The sequence below is a fragment of the Ptychodera flava genome, chromosome 3 (genome assembly GCF_041260155.1).
Source record: "Ptychodera flava strain L36383 chromosome 3, AS_Pfla_20210202, whole genome shotgun sequence".
In the NCBI taxonomy this organism is placed as follows: Eukaryota; Metazoa; Hemichordata; class Enteropneusta; family Ptychoderidae; genus Ptychodera; species Ptychodera flava.
The window spans coordinates 14,621,080-14,645,323 of record NC_091930.1 but is presented as its reverse complement, the minus strand read 5'-3'; the positions used below and the strand labels follow the sequence as shown (position 1 = coordinate 14,645,323).

At 37.8% G+C, this 24,244-nt stretch overlaps 1 protein-coding gene across 1 annotated transcript; it reads left to right on the top strand.

Annotated features, from left to right (window-relative positions):
• Positions 1-10,067: 10,067 nt before the first annotated feature.
• LOC139129600 (short transient receptor potential channel 4-like) lies at positions 10,068-15,351 on the top strand. Its single transcript, XM_070695260.1, has 5 exons — positions 10,068-10,635; positions 11,655-11,834; positions 12,191-12,238; positions 12,560-12,678; positions 13,188-15,351. The coding sequence occupies exons 2-5, from the start codon at positions 11,694-11,696 to the stop codon at positions 13,447-13,449; spliced, it is 570 nt and encodes a 189-aa protein (XP_070551361.1). The 5' UTR covers positions 10,068-10,635; positions 11,655-11,693; the 3' UTR covers positions 13,450-15,351.
• Positions 15,352-24,244: the final 8,893 nt, after the last annotated feature.

Here is a 24,244-nt window from a genome sequence, read left to right as displayed (position 1 = left end):
TCTTTGTGTCCTCGAGAGATGCTAGGGTAACATCGTCTGATTGGTTGATCAGGCGATGAATGAGCATATGATAATTAGATAATAGCCTGATTTGCATATGGTCCCTTGGAGGTCAAAGAAGGTGCGTATCATGTAGCCTGCACTTGGTGGTATGACGATGGGCCAATGTAAACAAGTTTGCAGTCCGTCACAAGATATTCGCTACTGCACCGTCAGCAGACGCCTGGCGTCCACATCAAACGTAATCCTTAATCTGGAGTAAAATGATACTTCGCTCCTATGAACCGGACATCCGTGAATGTAGAAAACGGGCAGACGATAAATGTCTTTCATTTGACCGTAACATGGTCGTTTGAGCAGGTCAAGAATGACAGCAGTTTTTAATAACAAATGCCTATGTTATTGGCAGCTGTTATGAAGTTTAAATTTAGGGCGCATCATCTTATTCAGTGCCGGGGTCCATACTTTCCAGTACAAAGAACAAGGTTCATCAATGTATATGCTATTCCTCGAATATCTTGCCTTCACAGGCATTGGAGAGCACATTTAAACTCAAATTTCAATCTTCATTGATTTGACTTAAAAGTTAAGTCTTTATCGTACCGTCTATCAATCTAACAAGAAAGAATTTGGATTTTTGATTCTTAACTTTGCTAAGAATTTGTTCGTCGCAGAAAATCCTGCCGTCGTCAAACGCAGGTCTCCCGCCGAGTATCCATGACCTGGTAGAGTTGAGGTGAACGTGAACGGAACAAGCACCGAGGAGTTAATTGTGTGTGTCCAGAATACAGGCCCTGATTCAGGACGCCAACAAGGCAAGTGAACAATTCCGTAACATGAGCCTCGAATGGAAGCCTATCGAGATGGAGATCATATAAAATGACCCTTTCATATTTGTGTGTTTGTTTTGTTTCTGTTCTTTGTTCGAACAAACGCTATATTGTTCTAGCGAAATTGAGATTGATTATTAATAGCTTCACGCGCTGTAGCTTTTGATGCATTTGTCATGGACTGTTTGTATAACACAATAATTTCTTTTTCTTCTCGAATCACGACAATTCGTTTTGTTCAATGTATTCACACAGCTTGTATACATTGAAATGTACAGTGTATTGTTGAAATTTTTAAAGTGTGTTTTACTAGTCCGGACTAAAATTCCTTTGTCAAAAATGGCATTGTATTAAAACAGTGCAAATATTATCTAGAATAATAATAAATTTCCAACATATTTTAGGAGGGAAGAAACTAAGGAAGAAAAAGAACTTGTTTTACAGGACATAAATAATAAAAATATCATCCAAAAGACTTAGTCAAGGTTATTGTTCCCTTGAATAATATCACCTAATGACATCGTAAAACATACTTATTGTGTTTAAGTGTTAGTTAATGTGTTGAAATTTTGATAACTTGGTAAATGGGCGATGTTTCGACAGCGGTTTCACTGAGTTGTACGTGGTATCCCTTTCTTTCAAAAAATATTCGAAGCATACCTATCGACATCCTTAGTTGCACTTTAATCTTTTCCGTCGATGAGCTGTTAAAGTTCCTACGTTGTTGGAGTGTTGGAAACTGTTGGAAAATCTATTTTAGAGAATGTGTCGTCACGTATCCCGGACGCACATCACATTGTAGTCATCCGCCGCTGTTGCAAAGCTGCAGACGACACTAAGGTCACGTGACCGGGCACTTTTCCCAATTTTGTCAGAACTATTTCCCTAGGGAAATAGCTGTTAAAAAAAGACCCTCAGACGTCACTTTTGTCGATCTGGTGGAGACTAGATGTATCTATTTTCTTGTAACGTGACGTATACTGGCGAATCGCGACACGGAATGAGCATGTGGCGTGTTATAATGAATATTAAGGGTAGGATAATTAAACTTCGGGGGGCTCCACACAGTGCAAACAATGTGATCTAAATTCCATGAACTATGTGCCACTCAGATAGCCTTATAAACCACCTTGTTTATCAGAGTCGGTTTTTGCTTAGAGTTTCTCTTCAATGGCGACATTCCACCGAAGCCTTGTAGCTGTCCATCGACGAATACATACTGGTATCGGTCTGTTAGGGTTAATCACTCAACTGCAACTCAAGGCTTGCACATGAGTTGAACTTGGTACTGTACTGTCTGAATAAGCTACAAGTGCGCTAGTCGTTCGCCCAAAATATAACAAGATACCCGTCAGCCATTGACTTATGTTCAATGCAACATATCATCTGATATTGAAGTTGCTGTAAAATGAGTCTCCTGATATTTATACGTCCGCCTCCGAAGACCTATGATTAGGTCTTTGAGTGATTAATATAGAGCAAAATATAAAAGACGATCTAGATATTTTAGTCGTATTGCGTCGTAATATCGACATATGAAACCAAAATTCAAACTATTAAGTAAACAAATAGGTAACGTAGTACCCATTGGCTGGCTATCTTTGATAACAATCTACTGGTTAGTGTTTCCTGAATTGAAACGAGTAAACACAAGTGTTTACGCATTACCCGGAACCAAATCTAATCATAGGTCGTTAAAATATAAGGGTCGCTGGCCTATGGTTGGCTAAACCACACTAGGCCACAAAGTGTACACTGACTTTGGTCCATCAATGTTAAAAAACATAACATTACGCATATGGTTCTTCTATTGTGTACAAGTTCTACTTATTCGTTTATTTATGGAAATGCTACTTTTGTACACCTGCAGCAATTCCTTATCAGAGGAATACGCAGAACTCGATTTGATCATGCCATAGACCTGAAAAATGATTTTATAAATGTAACATTTGATAGTGTGGCAGCTTATTTGTTAAGAGTGATGGATGGCTAGAGATCTGATAAGATCTGATAATGCCGTCATGGTGTGATACATCTGTGAATATTAAGGGTAGGATAAAATATCGGAACCCAAGACAATGTAAACAAGAAATGCCCTGTAGTCCATTGACTTTTTTCAGTGAAATCGGTAAGTTATGTCAATCAGCCGGTTAAAATATAATGCGACACAACCGTGCGAATTAGTTACAAATCATCTTAACCATTATTCCAAGATTCGTTTCACCCTCTGACTTCTCATATTAGAGTAGTTGTGAAGCGACCATTACAAGATGAATCATGCTTCCTATTAAAGCCCCATTATTTCTAACTTTTAACAATTTTTTTCATATTTTTGATTAACCACCGTCCCCGTCTTGGGTGGAGGGACGGTGGATTAACATTACGGGAACGCTCCATTACCTTAGGAATACCCGATTACCCTAGAGGATCAATTTCACAGACCTGCCTTTCCTACAATGGCACTGCAATGGCACTAGCTGGATTAGATAAACATCACAATGAAACATTCACACCTTGGGGATTAAAAGTCTTCTGTTTGTCACCCGAGTTGGTCAGGCAAGGGCTCGGGTTTCAGGTACCATGCAAGTTAATGCAGCCTTCCCCTAATGAAATGACATCCTCAGTGTGTGAAAGTAGACCATAATTAATACTGAATCGCATGGTTTACATGCCCAGCCCGCCTCACAAACGTGTACGATTAACAGTAAAAGGAGTGAAAATGACTGCTTGTCCGGACCAGAAGTCAGGCTTTGTTGACACACGAAACGAAACTTAATCACACCACTGCGCATGCTCAACCACATCTCCGCAAGTTTTACTGCGGCGTCTATAGAAACCTTCGGTCTTCGATAAGGTCTGGTCAATCGAAACTGATGACTCAGCTCAAAACGCGCAAACGTTGGGCGAAATGCGAAAAAGATATAAATATGTAAGTGTTTACATATTGTTCCGACTATAATAAGCCGTGCAAACAAACGTCTTGAGCAGCTAAACTCACGATGGAGGCAGTCGATTGTAAGCTTCATGCAAGGCATTGCACGTTGTGACCGACGGTGCAGAGATCAAGTTTGGTGAATGAATTAAGAGAGAAAAACATATATAAATAAAAATTCAAGAATTCACCATCGTAATCATTGAACTAGTCGTTTCTTCCATTATGGAGTATAGTGAAAATTTAGTTGAAAATAAATGACGGGACTGATTCTGCTCCGTCCACTCAAACGAAGTTGAGTGTACGGCCGGGCTACGCTGCAGGCAACACAGCCTATCAATTCACAGGAAAAAAAATTGCAGGTTACAATGTTTGTGAAACAATGTGACATCTTGGTAGACCATGGGAAATCATGTCACACCTTGTTTATACCCATTGTTTCCCATGATGTTGATATCATGTGTACATCAAATAGCAAATTGGAAACTTGGGAAACCATGGGAAATGGTGTATGTTACTAGTTTTCCCAATGTTTCCCATCGTATATATTGGGTCTATTTCCCAATGAATGGGTAAATGTTGTGTGGTGTTACAAAAGTAAAGTAACACATGATTTTCACAAAATTTCACATGATTCATGATATTGTGGCCAGGTGTCATATACTAATTGAGTATTCTGTATTCTCTGAGAAGATACAGAATTTCTGGTATGTACCAAATTTAAATCGTGAAATTATTCATGTTTTGTCCCAAGTTAAGGTCTCCAAGTTGAACAGTTACAACCGGTCATTAATCAGAATTCAAGAAAAAAAACCATGAAAAGCCAGTGAAAAGTTTATTAAAATTGAATTCAATTTTCAACATGAAAATATCCGACTCTACGAGGATAGACTATGTTAAGCCAAGAAATTTCATTACACTTCATTACTGATGTGAACAAAAGTACTGGTAAGGAAAAATAGACGAAATTTACAGCTGATCTGATAGAGTTGGAAAATGCCTTCTTTAAACTAAAGGGAAAATTTCCTGTAGATTATCATAACAAATTCTTAATGTCATGTTGTTCTCTGTACAAATGATTCAGAAACAACAAGAAATTTAGTACAAGGACTAGAATGCTTGCTCATCAAGTGTTCATACAAACGAATAATTATAACAACAGAGTGTTTCGTAATTTGCTGATATGTCACATCATTCCAATAATTCTACTTAAGATGTCAATGACATGATAGATATAAGCCATGTTATAGTTAGCCTTTCTTTATTACTGAAACTAATTTAAAAGTTACAGTAAAATTAAAGTTTAAATGGACTTATGCAATTGTCATATCTCTAAAATTTCCTTATGCTGGTATGAAGCCATTCTCATGTTTCCCTCATTTCCAATGCCCGCAACCTTGAACGTGAGAAAAATTCCTCACATTCCCCTCCTTTACCTCCAAAATAATAGAACAAAAGACCTGTCGACACATATGCGGCACAAAGATACCAGTATGAAGATTTGATAGCAGGGTATTAAACGTTTACACACCAAGTAGCCTATGATCGGAATTCAAGACATTTCTCAACTATCAGCTAAATTATTCAAAAAAGTGTTTAAAAAGAGTGAAAGAAAGACTGGAAGAGGAATTCCGGGAGGCACTACGCTGGCGTGTAGATCTGGGTATAACCCCGTAGTTAGAGTAGTTTTAGTCTTTGACTTAGTTTATTGTTTAGTTTAGTAAGGGGCAGCCTGGAGTCTCTCCCTTAGCAGTAAAATTGCCAACCACCGTATATCTTTGTCTCCGTGTGAGTATATAAGTTCCCAAGTATTCCCCAGCTTAAGTTCCCGTGTACCTCGAGCTAAGCCAAGCGAGTAAGATTCCCCGACGACCAAGAGATCTGCATAGACGTTCCCCACGACCTTGCTTTTTTTATTTTGATACAATGCTAAATCTTCAATTCTTAAAAAAATGCTTTTTAAGGGATAATGATTTATTTCACCAGAAAAAAATGTGTCAACATTACTGGTGGGGACCAGAGAAGTAGTTCTAGCGGAACTAATCAAGTCCCTAGCCCTGAATTCATAGAAATTATGATATCAAAGTAATATAGTTTGCCATCTTTTTCAAGAAGTACATTTTAAATTTCAACAGCGAGGTGACATCACATAAAAAACCAAAAAATACAGAGATTCACTGTTCTGACTTCAAAAGAAAATTTTAAGTGAAGTTTTAAATACATTTCTTGATTGTACAGATTTTATCGTCATTGGAATTTCGTTCCAATGCTTAGCAATGGAATAATATACATTATTTTGAGTTAATCTTAAATTTACCTTTGGAATAACAAAATTGTCGCCAGTAGCTAAGCGAGTTTCATATGTATGTGAAATTGATGAAGCATAACGATCTACTGAATGCCCATAATGACCAGTTTTTAAGTCGAAAGCAAATACACAGGTCTGAAAGTTACAAAGTTTATAAACATTGAGAATGCCAAGTTGCTGTGTGTAATGTGACTAGAAAAAGTTATCAGTCTGACCACTCTCTTTTGTAATCTAAATATACTGTCTAAATAGGGTTTACACGCATTTCCCCATATTTCAATGCAGTACATTATATGAGGGAGAATAAAACAATTGTACAATAACAATAAAATTGATTTCGGAAGATAATGACGTAAATATGATATTAGACCCACTTTTTGACTAACCTTTTTGATAAGGCCAAGTAAGTAAATTCTTTGCTTTGAGTCCACTCAAAAATGGGAAAAGGTACGCGTCTAAGCGGCTGAAAAACACACACAGGAAAATTAACACAATGTAATTTGATTGCAGCAAATAAAAAATTGTAACAAAATTTTAGTTCAGAAAAGCTAAGCAGTCATGTCCTAAAATTTCCTATTCAAATACACTGTGTGTTTTCATAAAAACCTTAAAAACCTAAGCGGGTGGGGACGCAAAACAAAGAATTTAATTACTTTGGCTAATTGTTTCCATGTTAAAGAAGAATCAAGAGTAACCCCAAGATAAATAGCAGAAAAAAACTTTGAATTACCAAATAACAAACAAATAAAGCACCCTGAAAGTTAAACTTTCTACGAGCTGTTTTAAAGATGATGTAGTTTGTTTGTCGACATTAACAGTGAGCTTGTTGGACTTGCACCAGCTTTGTACTTTTGTTAGCTCTGCATTTAAAATATCCAGATCAATTCTATGTATGTTTTATGAATAACATGCCGGAAAATGCCGAGAGAGTTTGACCGGTTAAGAAGGGCTTGACTATGCAGTTTCTGCGTAGTGAAGCTTCATTACGTATTCATGGTGACCCTGGCCAGCTGTCAATAACTTTGGGGGCTTTTGTCTTTTGGCCTGCTTTGCATATGCGTCGTTGGACACGACCTGCCAATCGCCCAGGTAGTCAATTATAAACTATTAATTGACTGTTTACCTACCCAATTAACACTATCCAGCAGTATCAGTCATATTTTAATCGCGTGGCCCGGGTGGGCACAACGTAGGAACGCGTGTATTTCTGTGTGTACGTTTCACTTGTGGTGTTCTCTGTACCATCGTGTGTCCTTGTTTCACCTACAGCATTACCTTCAAGGTGACAGGCTTACTATTAATGTTCAGTATCATTGCACCGAGTTCTGCCCACGGTGAAAACCACCTGTTTTGCCCACTAATTACTGCCCGTCGCTGCCCGTCCTGAATGTAGCCTATCTATAGCTACAGTAATCACATAAATCATTTATCAGTTTTGATATATACTCCTAAATTGTAAGTTTGATCAAAATCGAGACCACATTCAAGGGCTATGCAGACTGTCCATGTAAGCACACACAGTGACAAGAAGGCGGCAAACACCTACTCACCAAGCACATCGAATCGGCGAAAAGAAGCATAAAAAGCTAGGCTTATCGCCAAAACAAACGCGCCAAGCGCTAACAAAAACCCATACCAAGCGGCCCTTTTCAGGGCCACCAAATACTCCAAAAAGGGAACTACCAAAAAATACGATAAGATGACATAGAACACACAAACACTTAAAAGAAATAACAAAAATCGTACACATAACAAACAACTGAAACACAACATTAAATACAAAATAAACAACCACAGTAACGTAACAGAAAACATTGCCGTGGAAATAAATCAGCTATTTCCAAAGAAAAGCCGACAACAACATGAAATTCAACAACAACCTATCATCGCTCAAACTATGAAACTCCGAAAAATAGTACTTGGCAAAAGCCTTAAAATTCATTCGGACACCAACAAAACCAAACAGAATAAAACCACCTCAGGATTTCAACAAATAAAGTTGTATAATGTGACTACGCTACATCGTGAGACACAAACAATCGCAACAACACCAATTTAAAGAAAAGTCAAATTGGACTCCACGAACAACAAAAAAACAAAAACTTGAAAGCTATCTGAAGCTTCTAAACTCGCACTTCTAGAGATACCCTTTCAAACAAGGAAACAAAACATGTCGCGTGCCAAAAGAATCGCGATAAACCAGCTTGCAAACATTGGACAAATTTTGGGAAAATAACCCTTCGACAAGGGTCGGTTTTTCGTTATTGTCAACACAAACGATTACGTACTCGCGAAAGGCAATTACGTAACACTCAGTATTATACACAACAAGCCAGAACAAACAGTAAACAAAGTAAATGAACTATTAATTAAAATGTACGAGAACAAGCACATCAACCAGGATACTTGTAAGTATCTTGATCCAATAAACATAAAATCCGTACCCCGCAGTGGTACTTATTGCCTAAAAATTCACAAACCTCCGCAAAAATCTAAAAGACACACCAGTCAAAACAAAATTTACCGAAGTAAAGAAATAGAGAACAAACAAACCGAACCACCAAACGGACTCACAACGTGACCAAAAATTAATATACTTGCCTCGCTAATCGGAAAGCAAGACCACTAAAATGCATTAAAATAAATTTTCACAAACACAAACTAAGGAATGAATCTACACTGCGACTGATGAGAAACCACACTCGGGTTTCGAAACGCAAGCGTCAAAGGGCGACTCTATCAACTTTGTAACAACATAGGTCCGGCTGCGTCTCGCCATAAGCTTTCCCCACACAAACAAAAGATTACCGTACACACTAATCCAAACTTCTCTACAAATATCCAAAGCGAAACAAACATTTCATTAACACAAACAATCGGATAAGAATGTAGGAACACATTTTCGAAACGAATCAAACACAAACTCGACACAAAAACATTTAGGATAGTTAGGTGGGGAGCCTGTTTCACATTTTTTACATCTCGCTATACTGTCTATGATTCTAAAAATAAAGTCATCTGCCACTTTTTCTGTATACGCGGTTTTGCAAAACTCATCTCTTCAATCGAAAGTCGGGCGATTTCATGGTTCTTTGGGGCACTTAAGTGTACGTCGAGCTTAAGGAATGTAGTTACATTCGCGATGTTTTATTCGAAAATTATTTATTCCTTCAAGGGCAAATGCACATAATTTATGCTGTTGGAAATACTGGCCGCTCATAAACAAGACAATAAACTCAATATATGTGCATTTTACTTATATTGTCAAAGTACCACCGACACCCACAAAAAACCAAATGGTTCAGTCCAGGTATTTGCAACTCTGCCATCCGACTGGTCAACAGGAAATCAACCATAGGTGTCTTTTGGCACGCGTATACGCCAGTCACCTAGGCGACGGTAATCTGCACCACTTATCACCATCGGGAAGGTACTCCTCCCCATATACCACTGGTGATCCCACCCTCAAGGCACTGCGTCATTCGACCAAGCATTGTTATTGTAATTTCCTGCATAAAATTAACAGCGAGGTCAACCGGTCAAACTCTCTCGGCATTTTCTCTCATGAATAATTTGGTGTCATCAGCAAATAACCTGAATTGAATATTTCAGATAATTTGCTGATATCGTTGATATATATTAAAAAGAGAAGAGGGCCTAGAATAGATCCCTGTGGAACTCAGCAATGGATTACTTGAGCTTTTGAAGTACAGTAACAGGTTATTACCCAATATCGCCTGTTCCTGTGTCGTATCAGCATGAGTGTCATTTGTGCTGCGTCAGACACGAGACGAAGTCGAGTGTCTGACGCAGCACAAATGACACAAATGCTGATACGACACAAGGAACAGGCGATATTGGGTAATAACCGATTTATCATATACCCATACCCATAATTTTACTCATAGAACGAAGAACGAAAAAACCTCAAAATTTTGAGGCTTTACTTTATTACGCCTTGCGCATAAATATCAGAATGTTTATGTGAACAGGCTTCATTCATAAACTATACGACGAAGCTGTCAACATCACGCGCGACATCGCTGCAAGTCGCCCATATCGCAATGAAACCCAAGAAGAAAGACACCGGGATACAAATATCGTCTTACAGAAGGAACCGATCGAGCGAGCGAGCGAGAGAGAGAGAGAGAGAGAGAGAGAGAGAGAGAGAGAGAGAGAGAGGAGAGAGAGAGAGAGAGAGGAGAGAGAGAGAGAGAGAGAGAGAGAGAGAGAGAGAGAGTAGAAATTATCAAACAGACAGAGCTTTCAGTTTGATCATTTCCTATTGACAATATTTAACTCCGATTGACTAGAACATTGTGGACTTGCACGAATTTTGCCAGCTAATCGTTTGTTTAAATGCCATTACAGCGTGGTTGGATCGATGAGAACGCTGTTTTGGTCCCTCTACGGATTAATTGACCTGGAAGCGCTTGAAGTGGAGGACAACCATCGCTCGACGGAGTTCTTCGGTGGAGTGCTCTTTGCAGGATATCAGATTGTCGCCGTCATCATTCTTCTCAACCTGTTGATTGCTTTGGGGTACAACTTACGACAACATCGTGGTGAGTATTGTATAAGATCAGACCAGGGCTGTAACGACAAGTGTGCACACACTTATAGAAATGTGAAACATTTGACTGTCGAGTGATGATATTATATTTGCAGCGTTTGAGTGGTGTTCACCAAATTTTATGACGCGAAATTTCATCGATTCTTTCGTACGACATCAGGATGTCGTATCACAGCAAACATGATGATCGAACCACAAAAGAAGTAAATACAAAATGATATTCACAGATTAAAATGATACGGCACAACACAGAGCATTAAAGTGCAATACAATACATAAATGACATATTGAATTACGGTACCGTAAGGACAATACAATACAGTGCAGCGCAGTACAGTACAGCACAGTACAATTGCAGTACAGTACAGTACTTTACAGTATAGTACAGTACAGTACAGTACAGTGCAGTACAGTACAGTACAGTACAGTACAGTACAGTACAGTACAGTACAGTACAGTACAGTACAGTACAGCACAGCACAGCACAGTACAATTACAGTACAGTACAGTACAGTGCAGCACAGCACAGCTCAGTACAGTACAGTCTAGCACAGCACAGTATAATTACAATCCAGTACAGTACAGTACAGTTACAGTACAGTAAAGTACAGTACAGTACAGTACAGCACAGCTCAGTACAGTACAGTCTAGCACAGCAAAGTATAATTAAAGTACAGTACAGTAAAGTACAGCACAGTTACAGTTACAATACAGTAAAGTACAGTACAGGTACAGTACAGTACAGTACAGTACAGTACAGTACAGTACAGTACAGTACAGTACAGTACAGTACAGTACAGTTACAGTACATTACATTACAATACAGTACAGCACAGCAAAGCAAAGCAAAGCAAAGCACAGCACCCTACACTACACTACACTACACTACACTAAATTCGGTTGTACCGGTACAACTACATGTGTGCATGATATAAAATTTCATGGGCAATAATATATTCTTATCTGGTCAGTACCTCTATGTGATATTCATCCATTTGACCGTCTTTGCAGCAAAACGCGGATATTGAATGGAAGTTCTCCCGTTCTGATATGTGGATGGATTATTTCCGAGCAGGTACAACTGATCCGCCCCCTTTCAACGTTCTGCCGAGTACCAGGGCCATCATCAGCACTGCTCGACGCTTGTACTACTGTCTCCGCTGTAAAAAAGATGACAAGGCAGTTGCAAAGGTAACTTTCCATGTAGTGCAGTCATTTTAATCCTCCTCTTTTTCCTGATGTTTGAAAACTACATGTTACGCTACAAAACGCTATCACATAACTTTGGTGTCTGATGTCAAAGTACTGCGACAATATGAGCGTAACTCAGAAATTGCAAAAGTTTCAACTGAGCCATTGTGGCATTCAGAAGTGAAACATGGCATTCTATGGGTTGTACAGTCACATTACGATGGACAAAGTTTGCTTTGTATGACGCTTTAATTGCAACACTTTATTTGTATGTACTTGTATGTACCTCGGACTAGTATATGGTCGAGGGGTTCTGATTGAGAAGTATTATATAAATGTGAGCTTCTTCCTTACAGCTGCAACGGAAAAGGAAATGTGTGAACGAAAGAAAGGAAAAATACAAGGCAGGTTATTTATTTATTTGTATGTGAACACATCAATCGACACTTACTGATTTCTTGAAACAAAGTTATTTTGCAAGATCAAGACGTGCTTAAAAGGAACTGTGGTGGTGAATTCTGCTTCGGGCCTGAATTCAAATGAAAACAGTGACAGTACATTTTATCAGTAAAGAGTTGTATCGAAAAGCTGAAAACCAAGTCCTGGTGCTTCAATGTACTTTGTGGAATAGAGCAAACACACGCACTCTACAAACGAAAGAAAAGAGGTAGCTTACTTGGGATGGATTTACAATAACGCTGTAATCGATGATTTTCTCGCTGCAGGATGTTTGCAGACGACTGATTCTGCGGTATGTTGCCGAGGAAGTCTACCGCCGGAAGAGGAAGTCTACCGCCGTCGATGCTGGCGATGTTTCAGCCAAAAGCGAACTGTCGACCTTCAGGTATGTCCTTAAATCGGTAGACGCCGTAAAGTTGAGCAAATACTGAAATCGAATCAATATTTTTTTTGCATCGTCGTACTCCATCAATTTCTTTTAGACTTGAACCAGAAGAACAAAGTTTACCAAATTCAATACTTCTTTCTGTCTACAGTGTTTCTGGGACACCTGTGTGAAATACTTTAGGTTCCATACTGCACATGATAATAATATGCTTGATTTCCCTGACAGATGAAAACCGATTTTCTTATTGAAGGGAGAATGAATACATTTGAATCAATGGTTTGCGGCTTATCGTTTTTTTTCCATTCACAGTTTTGTGATACATGTATGTATGTATGTATGTATGTATGTATGTATGTATGTATGTATGTATGTATGTATGTATGTATGTATGTATGTATGTATGTATGTATATATATATATATATATATATATATATATATATATATATATATATATATATATAAATATTATGTACTTCATATCTTGTCATTGTTCTGTTCTGCTAGGTTTGAAACCTACAATGCTATGCTGCATTTGGAGAAGATATTCGAGCAGCAGACACTAGAGGTAGCCAATAACTTGAAGACTTTGAGCAGCGCCCTCGAGGACAACAACCGTGAAGAAGTGAAAGCTATGGAGAAGATCAAAGACCAACTCAATAACATCCAGAAGGACAGCGAACTGAAACTCGGTGATCTAGACAAACGTCTTCGGATGAACACAAGAAGCTGCTGGACAAACCGACCGGTTCGCTGTCCGACATTTTGAACCTGGAGTGCGAGAGGTGACGATTAAGAGAGCGTCTGAGCCACCCGCGCCATCGCCAACGCCTTCCTCGACACCTTCGTCTGTTCCGTCGTCGCCAAGGAGACCGAAACCTGGCGTTGTTGGCGAGCAAGATGAGAAAGATGAGGGTCCGAAAGATTAGGTCGTCTTTTGTCGAAGTCGTCAGCCCTTCAAACTGTTTCATCATGGCCTCCAACCAACGTCAAGTGCATCGCAGTGTGTGGCATATAATATAGCACACATTAACACAAATGTTCTGTTCTCTTCTCTTGCAATCACTGTTAGTTAAAAAGATCTTATTCCTTAAGTCTTTAATGTGGTCGTTTTGTCATTAAAATGATAGTTCGTTTCCTGTATGGATACGGCTTTTGAATGTACCAAAGATATGTACAAAGTTTTGCCAATTATTGAATAATATCAAACCTTAGAATGGAACAATCATCATAGGCACATGTTTTGCTATTGCAAACGTGAAGATAGCCGCTCATATTAACTAGGTCAATAGTCTTTGTCGATATTGAGTGACTTGATTTGTCGCCTTCCAGAAACTACATCATCGATTCTAAATTTCAATGTATCTCTCGGTTGACTGGATAGCTAATTTAATGTGAAATTTACTATATCGTTGTACTTTATGACATTATTTTGAGATTGACATTTAATTGTCTCATTTAAAACCTATTTCAACAGTCATTCTGAGGTGCAGTTATGGTGTCATCGTTTGTTCGTATGACGTCTTAAATTAAGTTTGCACGTGTCTTTAATCTATTTCGCCGTGTAAGTATACATAAGGTCTGAGTCCTTAAAATTCTAGAAATCCGTCATTTGCCAAATAAGATAGATTACACTTTCGCTGACATAGAATTATGTTCCTTATTTCTCGCATGGTTCGTGTGTTTAATATGTAATAATACTGAACTTATAATTTATATTTTCGAGTAGCAAGTTTGTATATTTTTCGTAGATCTTTAGTCATTACTTTCAATAAATATTGGTTGTCAAATAATGTAAGATTTTATTTGATTTTTCAGTAGGTTGCCTAAAACTTTTTAGAAAGATAAACACGACACATTTAACAGCTTTTGGAATATAGGTTAGTATAGTAAAATGTTTGTCAAATTCTAATTGTTATTTATTACTTGTGGGACTGGTGAAAGATTTTGTTTCTTTGCAGTTGGTTATTTTTTCTTTGTTGAAGCAGTCTAGATTCATCGAATGCTTTGCTTCGGGTGATTTTCGCACACTGCAAACACGAAAATTCCATTTGAATACATGATCTTTGCTCTGCAATGACTACCTTTCAAATACTGTATATCTTTCTGTTGAGTTTTCGTTCATGAATCCAGACCTGTAATATTACATGGTACATATTACACGGTAAGGCACTTTTTTCGACACATTTGCTTATTGGTGACTATGCCAGCTCGAGTTTCCCAATGTGTTTACTTGACATCGTGGCGTTTTCAGTGAAGAATGATAAATAACAGACACTTTTATTCTTTGCTTAAAACCAAACAGCTTCAGTTTATTTTTTTTCCATTTCAACGGATGCGGGCATTTTATCATATCATTATTTGAACTATTTAACAACATATTATACCACCAGTGGCATTGACACGTCACAAAATCATGAATTATTATTCAAACCAGCGCGCCTTGTTGCGTTTGAATGGCTCAGACGTTGCCAAGGAAATAAAGTGCATGCAAGTAACTGTCTTATAAGAAGGTCATATTGAAATTTGATAGTTTTGAGACAGTCAACAGCAGATTGATTTACCTCCAGACAATTTTATAACTCTTTCCTGTGGACACGCATGAATCAGTTTTTTTGGGTTAGTGTGTTTTAAATTTTCGCATTAAATAAAATTTGAACTTTCGTCTAGGATCACGTCCCATTTTTCCTTCCTTTCTTTTGATACGTATACCTCTTACAAATGCCATTCATCATTTAGTCGCTTCCGTTTAGATGCAAGCCGATACAGTGATATATGATCAAACAGTTCCGTGCTCTTCTAATTCATTTCCTCCTTGTCCTTAGTAGAACCGCTGTGATTGGCTGATGCGACATCCAGCTATTGTACTAACAATTCGAATGATCAACGAAGCGATAAAAGTTGAACAAATATTTACAATGTACACTCAGTCTCAATTTTAGCAGGCTTGAGCGAGTTGTGTTCTCAGTTTCACTATGTTTCTAACTAAAGGCAAACGCATTTTTAAAGAAGTTAATTTACTACAGCGATTCTGGTGCAGGATAAAGAAACTGGGTCATCTGTTATCAATAATAGACAATCACTGAGTTGCACTTGAGTGGCCACGTGAATAAAAAAGAGCGGCACCAATACTTCGGTCGTGCCGCTGACATGGCTGCCACGCCTTTTTACCATATATGAATGTTTGCACATCTGCAAACCACTAGTATGCACGGTAGAAATATGGAGTCAGGCGAAATGTATGGAAAACTCATTTTCCTTAATTTCACGCAATTATTTTTCGTACAATGGGGTGGGGGGGTTACAAGCAAAACTGTAACTCCATCTCAGATACAAGACTTCAGATCAAAATTGCAGTGACTGGCCGGGGTTGCATCTGACGGACCGGGTCTAATTTTGGTCGATGATGGACTATAGCTAAGCAGCTGGAACAAATACAAGGTGACTTTCAAATTTGAAAGGGTTTTCGACGAGCGTAAGGTATTTGAGACGAAAATAACAGATGCGCCGGTTTTTCACATTCACTTCGGTAATTATACCTTTTTTATGTAGAAAGTCAGAAGATAGTTTTAGCTCTTCCTCTTTATACGAAAGAATGCATCGAAGAAATTCTTGTCCAGAACATTGCTGGTCTTAAGCAAAATTTCTATCGCATGTCTGCATGCAGTCGGTTTTTAAATTTCTTTCCACATTTTTAGAGGAAAGTATGATGCCATCGTGTTTCATGTATTAAAGTGAGGATGCTATCGAAAACGCATAAATGATTTTTTTCGTCTTTCCTGATAAACACAACGGCCTAATCATGGACCCAAGACGAGTTGATAAAACATTTATAAAACAAATGAAATATCAAAGCAAGCTTTAAAAAAGGATGTTGTGTCTACTGCATATATCACCTATAAACGTTCAAATAGGACGTATCAGAGTAACAAAACGTACAATGTTAACAAGATCCATCAGTGATATTTACGCTAATAACTTCAAAAAAGGCATGCTCGCTGTAACGACATACGTGTATCTAACAGTAGTCCGGATATGCAAACCAAACTGGTCATATGATATGAATTCGAAGTGACGACGACAACAACAACGACGAAGCATGAAGGTAGTTGCGAGATTTGTATGTCCATAGACGAAAAAAACGCTCAGCTATATGCTGCAATACTGTCCTGTGCTAAATTCTCCTGTGCTGTACATCAAGATAGACATTGACGACACTAACCAACTACAAAAATCAATAAACATATCTTCGAAAGATCGATCGATCGATCGCTTTTCCTATTAAACGGTTAGCAGTACACTGAATTTGATCAAAGCTGTGCTAAATTTCTAATAAACTTACAGATCAACTTATCTCCCGCAAGTTTCATTTGATTGGTAAAGTCCCCTCTTTAACACCTACCAAACTGTTACGTTGGAACTTTCTGATGTTTTGTAAGTGTCACGGCACAAAAGAAACGCTCAATAATATTCATATTGGTAGAAAATTGGCCAACTTTCAAACGCTGCACGGCTCAAACCAAGATCAATCTATATCCGAACAAGTAGGACAGTACGCTAGCTTTACCAATATTTTCACAGATGTTAAAGAAGATTGTACAAACCTCATCTTCTGTGGGGTAAGGCGGCGGCAACAACAACAACAACAACAACAACAACAACAAAAGGAAAACAAACAACCCCAAAACAATATCTTTTAATGGTATATGATAAAGTTTGAAATCTATGATTATGCTTTTTATAGCAAATAATTCTGAAAGAGTAGGGAGCTATTTGCATAAAATAATTTTGAATCTTGACAGTAACGGCTGGATAATGTGATTGTCAGGTGCGGCGCCCTCTATTGTCAAACTACGATTGCACCTACTTAGTGACAGAAAATGGGGGTACGTGTTTCTGCCATTTTTATCGATGACAGATTCCTGATAACTCATTAATGTCTTACAAACAAAAAATACAGGCTCTTTGTCTTTCAAAATCACGTTGCCAATAAACGTGGTGCAATGTCATCAAAACACAACCAATCAGAAGGGTTTACCTCTTTGTGTCCTCGAGAGATGCTAGGGTCATCGTCTGATTGGTTGATCAGGCGATGAATGAGCATATGATAATTAGATAATAGCCTGATTTGCATATGGTCCCTTGGAGGTCAAAGAAGGTGCGTGTCATGTAGCCTGCGCTTGGTGGTATGACGATGGGCCAATGTAAACAAGTTTGCAGTCTGTCACAAGATATTCGCTTCTGCACCGTCAGCAGACGCCTGGCGTCCACATCAAACGTAATCCTTAATCTGGAGTAGAATGATACTTCGCTCCTATTCACATCCGTGAATTAGAAAACAGGCAGACGATAAATGTCTTTCATTTGACCGTAACATGGTCGTTTGAGCGGGTCAAGAATGACAGCACTTTTTAATAACAAATGCCTATGTTATTGGCAGCTGATATGAAGTATAAATTAGGGCGCATCATCTTACTCAGTGCTGGGGTCCATTCTTTGCAGTACAAAGAACAAGGTTCATCAATGTATATGCTATTCCTCGAATATATTGCCGTCACAGGCATTGGAGAGCACATTTAAAGTCAAAATTCAATCTTCATTTATTTGACTTAAAAGTTAAGCCTTTATCGTACTGTCTTTCAATCTAACAAGAAAGAATTTGGATTTTGGATTTTTAACTTTGCTAAGAATTTGTTCGTTGCAGGAAATCCTGCCGTCGTCAAACGCAGGTCTCCCGCCGAGTATCCATGACCTGGAAAAGTTGAGGTGAACATGAACGGAAACAAGCAATGATGAATTAATTAGGTGTGTCCAGAATACATGCCCTGATTCAGGACGCCAACAAGGCAAGTGAACAATTCCGTAACATGAGCCTCGAATGGAAGCCTATCGAGATGGAGATCATATAAAATGACCCTTTCATATTTTTTCGTTTGTTTTGTTTCTGTTTTTTGTTCGAACAAACGCTATATTGTTCTTAGACTAGCGAAATTGAGATTGATTATTAATAGCTTCACGCTGTAACTTTATTTATTTATTTATTTATTTATTTATTTATTTATTTATTTATTTATTTATTTATTTATTTATTTATTTATTTATTTATTTATTATTTAATTATTATTTATTTATTTATTTATTTATTTATTTATTTATTTATTTATTTATTTATTTATTTATTTATTTATTTATTTATTTATTTACACTTTTATTGAACGGCCGAGTTACTTGTACAGTAATTTTCATCGGGGCTCAAGCAAAATTACAATAATTACATCTACAAAGGAACATTCATTTTCATATGATCTTTCAAGTCAGATTTAAAGGTGTACAGAACAGTAGTTTGTTTGATTTCGATTGGTAAAGCATTCCACAGTTTGGCAGCACGGTATTGAAAGCTAAGTTGACCATATTTAGAGAAGCATCTAGGTACATAAGAATCCTGGTGAGAAGTAGACCGTGTATGATGACTATGTACATCACTCTGAGCGGTAAACAAATCAGATAAATACTGTGGATCATACCCTTTCAAACATTTAAATGTTTCAATTGCGGTGAAGTAAAATATTCTTTGTCTGACAGACATGACATTAAGTTATGGAAATAAATCCACTGAAGGGAAATCAAACGGAAGTTCAAAAAGCGTACGTAGAGCTCTTTTCTGAAGTATAAACACTTTATCAATATTCTTAACTGTTGTGTTCCCCCCAATTACCAAAATTTGAGGTGGGTTAGAAAGATTTTAAAAAGTACAAGACATTTTTCAGATTTGAACGACGCTGCTACATTTATCCTCGTTTGATTGTTTAATCACCAAAGTACCATAAAAACCACAAAAGTTTACGAAATGCCATAAACTTTTCCTATGTTAACTTATAATCACACAAGCTTCTACCCTCTTCAACCTTCATTTGAATTTATAGTTAATTACACGATTGAAAATCGACCTAATTTAGTAGTGGTAACCCTACTGTGTATATCCCTCTCCATATAGAGAGGCGGTAGATGAGATTAACAAAAGGCCAGGAGTATGTCTGGGGAATCTAAACTAAAGCTTTGGATGTATGCGTGAGTACATGCATGTCTTTCCAACGCATTTTGATGATTACAAGTCATAGGTCTTTTGTTCTACTAGCCTAGGGGTGCATTCAGTAACTATAGCTACGCTTACACCGATAACTTCTTATACAGCCTTCGTATAAATAAACCACCCACTGCACACTCGAAAAAGATGACCCTTTCCCTCTTTAAAAAGTGATTACATGATGAACCTTTTGATGCATACTAGTACCAGACGAAAGTTCGATATATAGATATTTCGATACTTTTTATTTTATATCTGTACACAATAAATCTAACTTTGATTTTGAAATTGTTGTTCCATACATCAAGAGTTTATTGATCTACTTCATATGGCATTTTGCATTACCCGGTATCGCCAATGCAGCTTGTTAGCGTGCCATGTTAGTGTTATTGTTCAGAACTAAACTTGAAGTCTACACCTGAATTTTATTATCAACACTAACAACGGGCAGAGATATACAGTCAGCTTAAACAAGCCGAGTACTTGATATTTCAATACGTTGTGGAAAGTACAGCTAGAAACGTGCTGACACATGCGATAAGAACCTGAGAAACACTCGTCAAAAGCCAGACTTACTATACAAAGCCTATAATTACACCTACGTTGCAATGAGCGTTACTTGGTCAGGAATCATCGTTTTGCTAAAAGTGTGTTGGCTGCTAATTCTACATTATAATATTATATAGGGCTCAGCCCTTGGTGTCGCGCCAGGCATTGAGATTAAAAATGTTATTTGTATCGATTCATGATTACTAATCATAGAGGATAAAATAGAATTAATTGTTACTCTCTATATACGTTTGTACAAGTATGACCGGTTTAATCTCTGATGACAGTTCACGCACACGATGTCAGACCCTGTAGGTATAGATTTTCTCTTATGTGTAAAAAAGTTTGACATAAATTTGCAATTTTACGATGATTACTATCTATTGTGTTTAACAGGGGACGTATTGTACCATCATTAACTTTGTAATAGTAACTGTACCGCCCAACTTCCGATATTGTAAGCTGAAAACCAGCGTTACTTCTAAAAACGGGTAAATTTTGCACATAGTTATTGACACAGAGGGCGCCTTTCTAAGATTCAATCCCAGCATTCTTTGCGAATGTTCTCGTTCATATGCACGACAGTTTCTCTCTTCTTTTAATTTTTAGGCGTGATAAGAAATTTTGTATCAGCGACAGGGTGGATAATAATAATTACTCGCTAATAAAAAAGATATATTCTATTAATGGCATGTTATAAAATAATAGAGAGCACGTTTCGAATTTGTTTATTTACGAGCACTCAAAAAAAACATGGCGGCGCCCACGAAAGAAGGGTACACTTCCGGTTACTCGCATAGTTGATAATGAATACGCGCATGCGTAGTCAGTAAGCCGCTGGCGCGACTATTATAGGATTCCGTTGAGCTCGAAAAATAATAATTCACCACAAGGGGGTGCTGTGCAGCGTGTCACTCGCTGCAATTGTCGACCAGTTCTCCGTTGTCAACCACATCCAGTCACACACACCAAAACCTTCGAACTTCGATGGTATTTGAAGACGTTAACCACCACTTCAACAACTCGACCTTGCATGGTGATTTGCAACACTCGTAATACAAGATACGATTACGATGTAAAATGATTTAATGAACGAGATCATTATTTGTTTTAATAACAAAAACAAAAAATACAGTAGGATATTTTGATACAATTATTTGATAACAATCGTAGACGTAAATTTTCAATATCTGATTTGCATATCGGTGAATGGTAAACTTAGCGCGTATCATGACACAGTGATGCTACCCACAATTCTCCTTGATCAATGCACTCAGACATCTGTTCGCCAAATTCATTTTTATTAATTTCCGAACAATTTGAAACCTGGAATTTAATTTCGAGATTTCTTCAAATATGCTCCAAGATTGTTGATTATGTTTAAAATTCAAGAGTAAATTGAGTACCAAGCCGATGTTTGTGGTTGCTAAACATTGCACATTATCAACAAGGTAAAGTTACCAGCAACTGATATGGTCTCATCATACCACAGACATTCAAGCTCTCTTTTCTATGAACATAAAAAAATCTATACCCCCTTCTTTTGCTAACACTGATGCATTTATATCCTTAGTTTCCTTGAAAATATTGTGTATTGGTTGTCAAAAATATGTTGAAAAAATTAAAAAATTGCTATCTCCTCCACGGAAAAGGGGTTGATCTTCTATTATTTATATTGGGCATTAGGAAAGACATGATCGGCAAAACAATTCTGTCAGAATTTAGAATATGGACCAAGCTGTTCTGTATACAGAAGAAATCTGCTTCATTTCAATAGGTGATCTCAGTGTGTAGAGGTCAAGGAGAAATGTGGGTAACGTCAATATTACTGTGCACTCGTCAATATATCAGCATGCCTAACGTATGCTAATGAATGCCCTACCTCTGGAACTACGTCAAACAAGTAAGACAAGTGACAAGAGATGGCCGTCTTCCCTTTTTATGGAAATATACAAGCTGAGTAGTTGACACTCAGTTAACGGCTGTGTAATCCATATGCGTTTTAAATAGTGGCTTTTCCATGAAAGGAAAGTTATAACCCTGTTGAACAGTGTTGAACCTGTTCAGTGATTTTTCAAGTATTGCAGAAAGGAAAGAAAGCTCAACCCTGATCAAATAGCAATGTAATTTATCGATAATATTCGTATTTCAAAACAATTTACATATTTCGCATAGACGATAAATCTCTTCTCCGCCTGTGGAGTATTTAAAGGAATAGTCCATCCAATAACAACCTGCCTTTAAAAGTTGAAGAAGATTATTTTTGTAACATTGATGATGAAAAGATGAAAAATGTGCTGTTTATTATCCTAGAAATTAATGTTTTATTAACTGATGTGTATGACGCCATTTTCGCGATATGGAAGCGCCACCTATCGGAATTCCTCAGAGAGGCTTAACTTTTGATGACGTAAAGTTTTCGTGTTTGGTTGAGGAAGTTAGGGGGTATCGCTAGGGGGTCTGGTCTACCGTACGTTTGTATTGAGCTACTGCCCCATGGATACACTTTGCCTTCAACCTTATAACTTTGAACCGGAATTCAGCGACTCCGAACTCCAGGATTTCGAACTTGGTGTCTTCGACGAAAAGACGGACACATCGATAAATTCAAAAGTAAAAGAAGGGCACGTGGCTCCACCAATTACCGAAGGAAGCTGTACAAGTATGGCTCTTTTGGTAGCTCACTGTTACGTGGCCATGTTTGGAGCTGAACCACGGTCCCTCAACCGTGGCTGAACACATCTTCGATATCGCCTGGTGACGAAACGAACTCTAACTTACTCACAATGGTTGTACTTTTGGGTAGAACATTTTGATCAGCATTGCAAGCTAGCTGTTATCACTTGAAAAATACGATGTTGGATTTCAAACTCCCAAAGAGAACTGTATGACGACATTGCTCCGCATGTTTAGCCATTGCAACGCTGGTTTTAAAATACGGTTAACTCTTTTTATAACAAAGAATGATTAGCGAAAATTGCCAATTCAAAGTGCTAGTTTTTCAGTTACATATAGAAAAAGAATGAACGAATGAGAAAAAAATTCCAAGCACCGTTCTCCATGGGGGAGGGAGGAGAGACAAAGCGGACGACCGGAAACGGCTCAGCTGTCCGACTCTAAATGGTATGTCCCTCATCTAACAAGCAACATTTATACATACACACTTTCATATTCTCCGGGGCACTAAATTAAACTTCAAACACACTTTCATGTTTTAGGAGTACTAAAGTATCAATTTATCCTTTCAACGTACAGTCATAAAACACACTAAAATTTTCCTGTTCTCACAACTCACATTGAACTTTAACGTAAGTTACCGGTAATTAGAAACCGCCATGGGAAGATATCGCGAATCCTAGTAGCCGTTGCTGCTGTCAACTTGGTGCAATCTTGGAAAAAAATAATTGAGAATGGTCAAAATCTGAAAGCTACGACTTCACGACCAGTCATTGGGAAAACTTTTGGGAAAAATTCAATACTTTACAGCAATGTCCAGGCGACAGGTCGTGGAGAGAAACGACCGAAAAAATAAACCTGAAAGCCACGACCTCGCGGCCGGTCTTGGAGAAATATGTCGGCAAAAATTCAACACTAAAGTTACAGCCACGACCTCGCGACTGGTCGTAGAGAAAAATTACAGAAAAAAGGGAATGAAATAAACTACCCTTCGACAGATCAGGAGCGGGAAGATGGCAAAATTAAAAAGTCATGTACTATTATATAGCAATATGGAGAGAAACAGCTCTGAGAAAACAAATCTGAATCACGGTTACTCTATGATGCTACAAGAGCAATGGTGTCTGAATAGCCTGACTGAGAAACGTTAAATATTTTCGATCACGTATATTGAGTATCTGATTCCGTTTTTTCACTTTGGAACTTAAAGTTTTCAGGCTTTAGCTCAATGATGTTATTCTATGTGCTTGCTGAG

What these genes read in the sequence shown, in the direction of transcription:
- LOC139129600 (XM_070695260.1), top strand. Translation starts at nt 11,694, where the DNA reads ATGTGGATGGATTATTTCCGAGCAGGTACAACTGATCCGCCCCCTTTC. An exon ending in ATGACAAGGCAGTTGCAAAG is followed by an intron (nt 11,835 to 12,190) that starts GTAACTTTCCAT and finishes TCTTCCTTACAG; the next exon opens with CTGCAACGGAAAAGGAAATG. An exon ending in AAAGAAAGGAAAAATACAAG is followed by an intron (nt 12,239 to 12,559) that starts GCAGGTTATTTA and finishes TTCTCGCTGCAG; the next exon opens with GATGTTTGCAGACGACTGAT.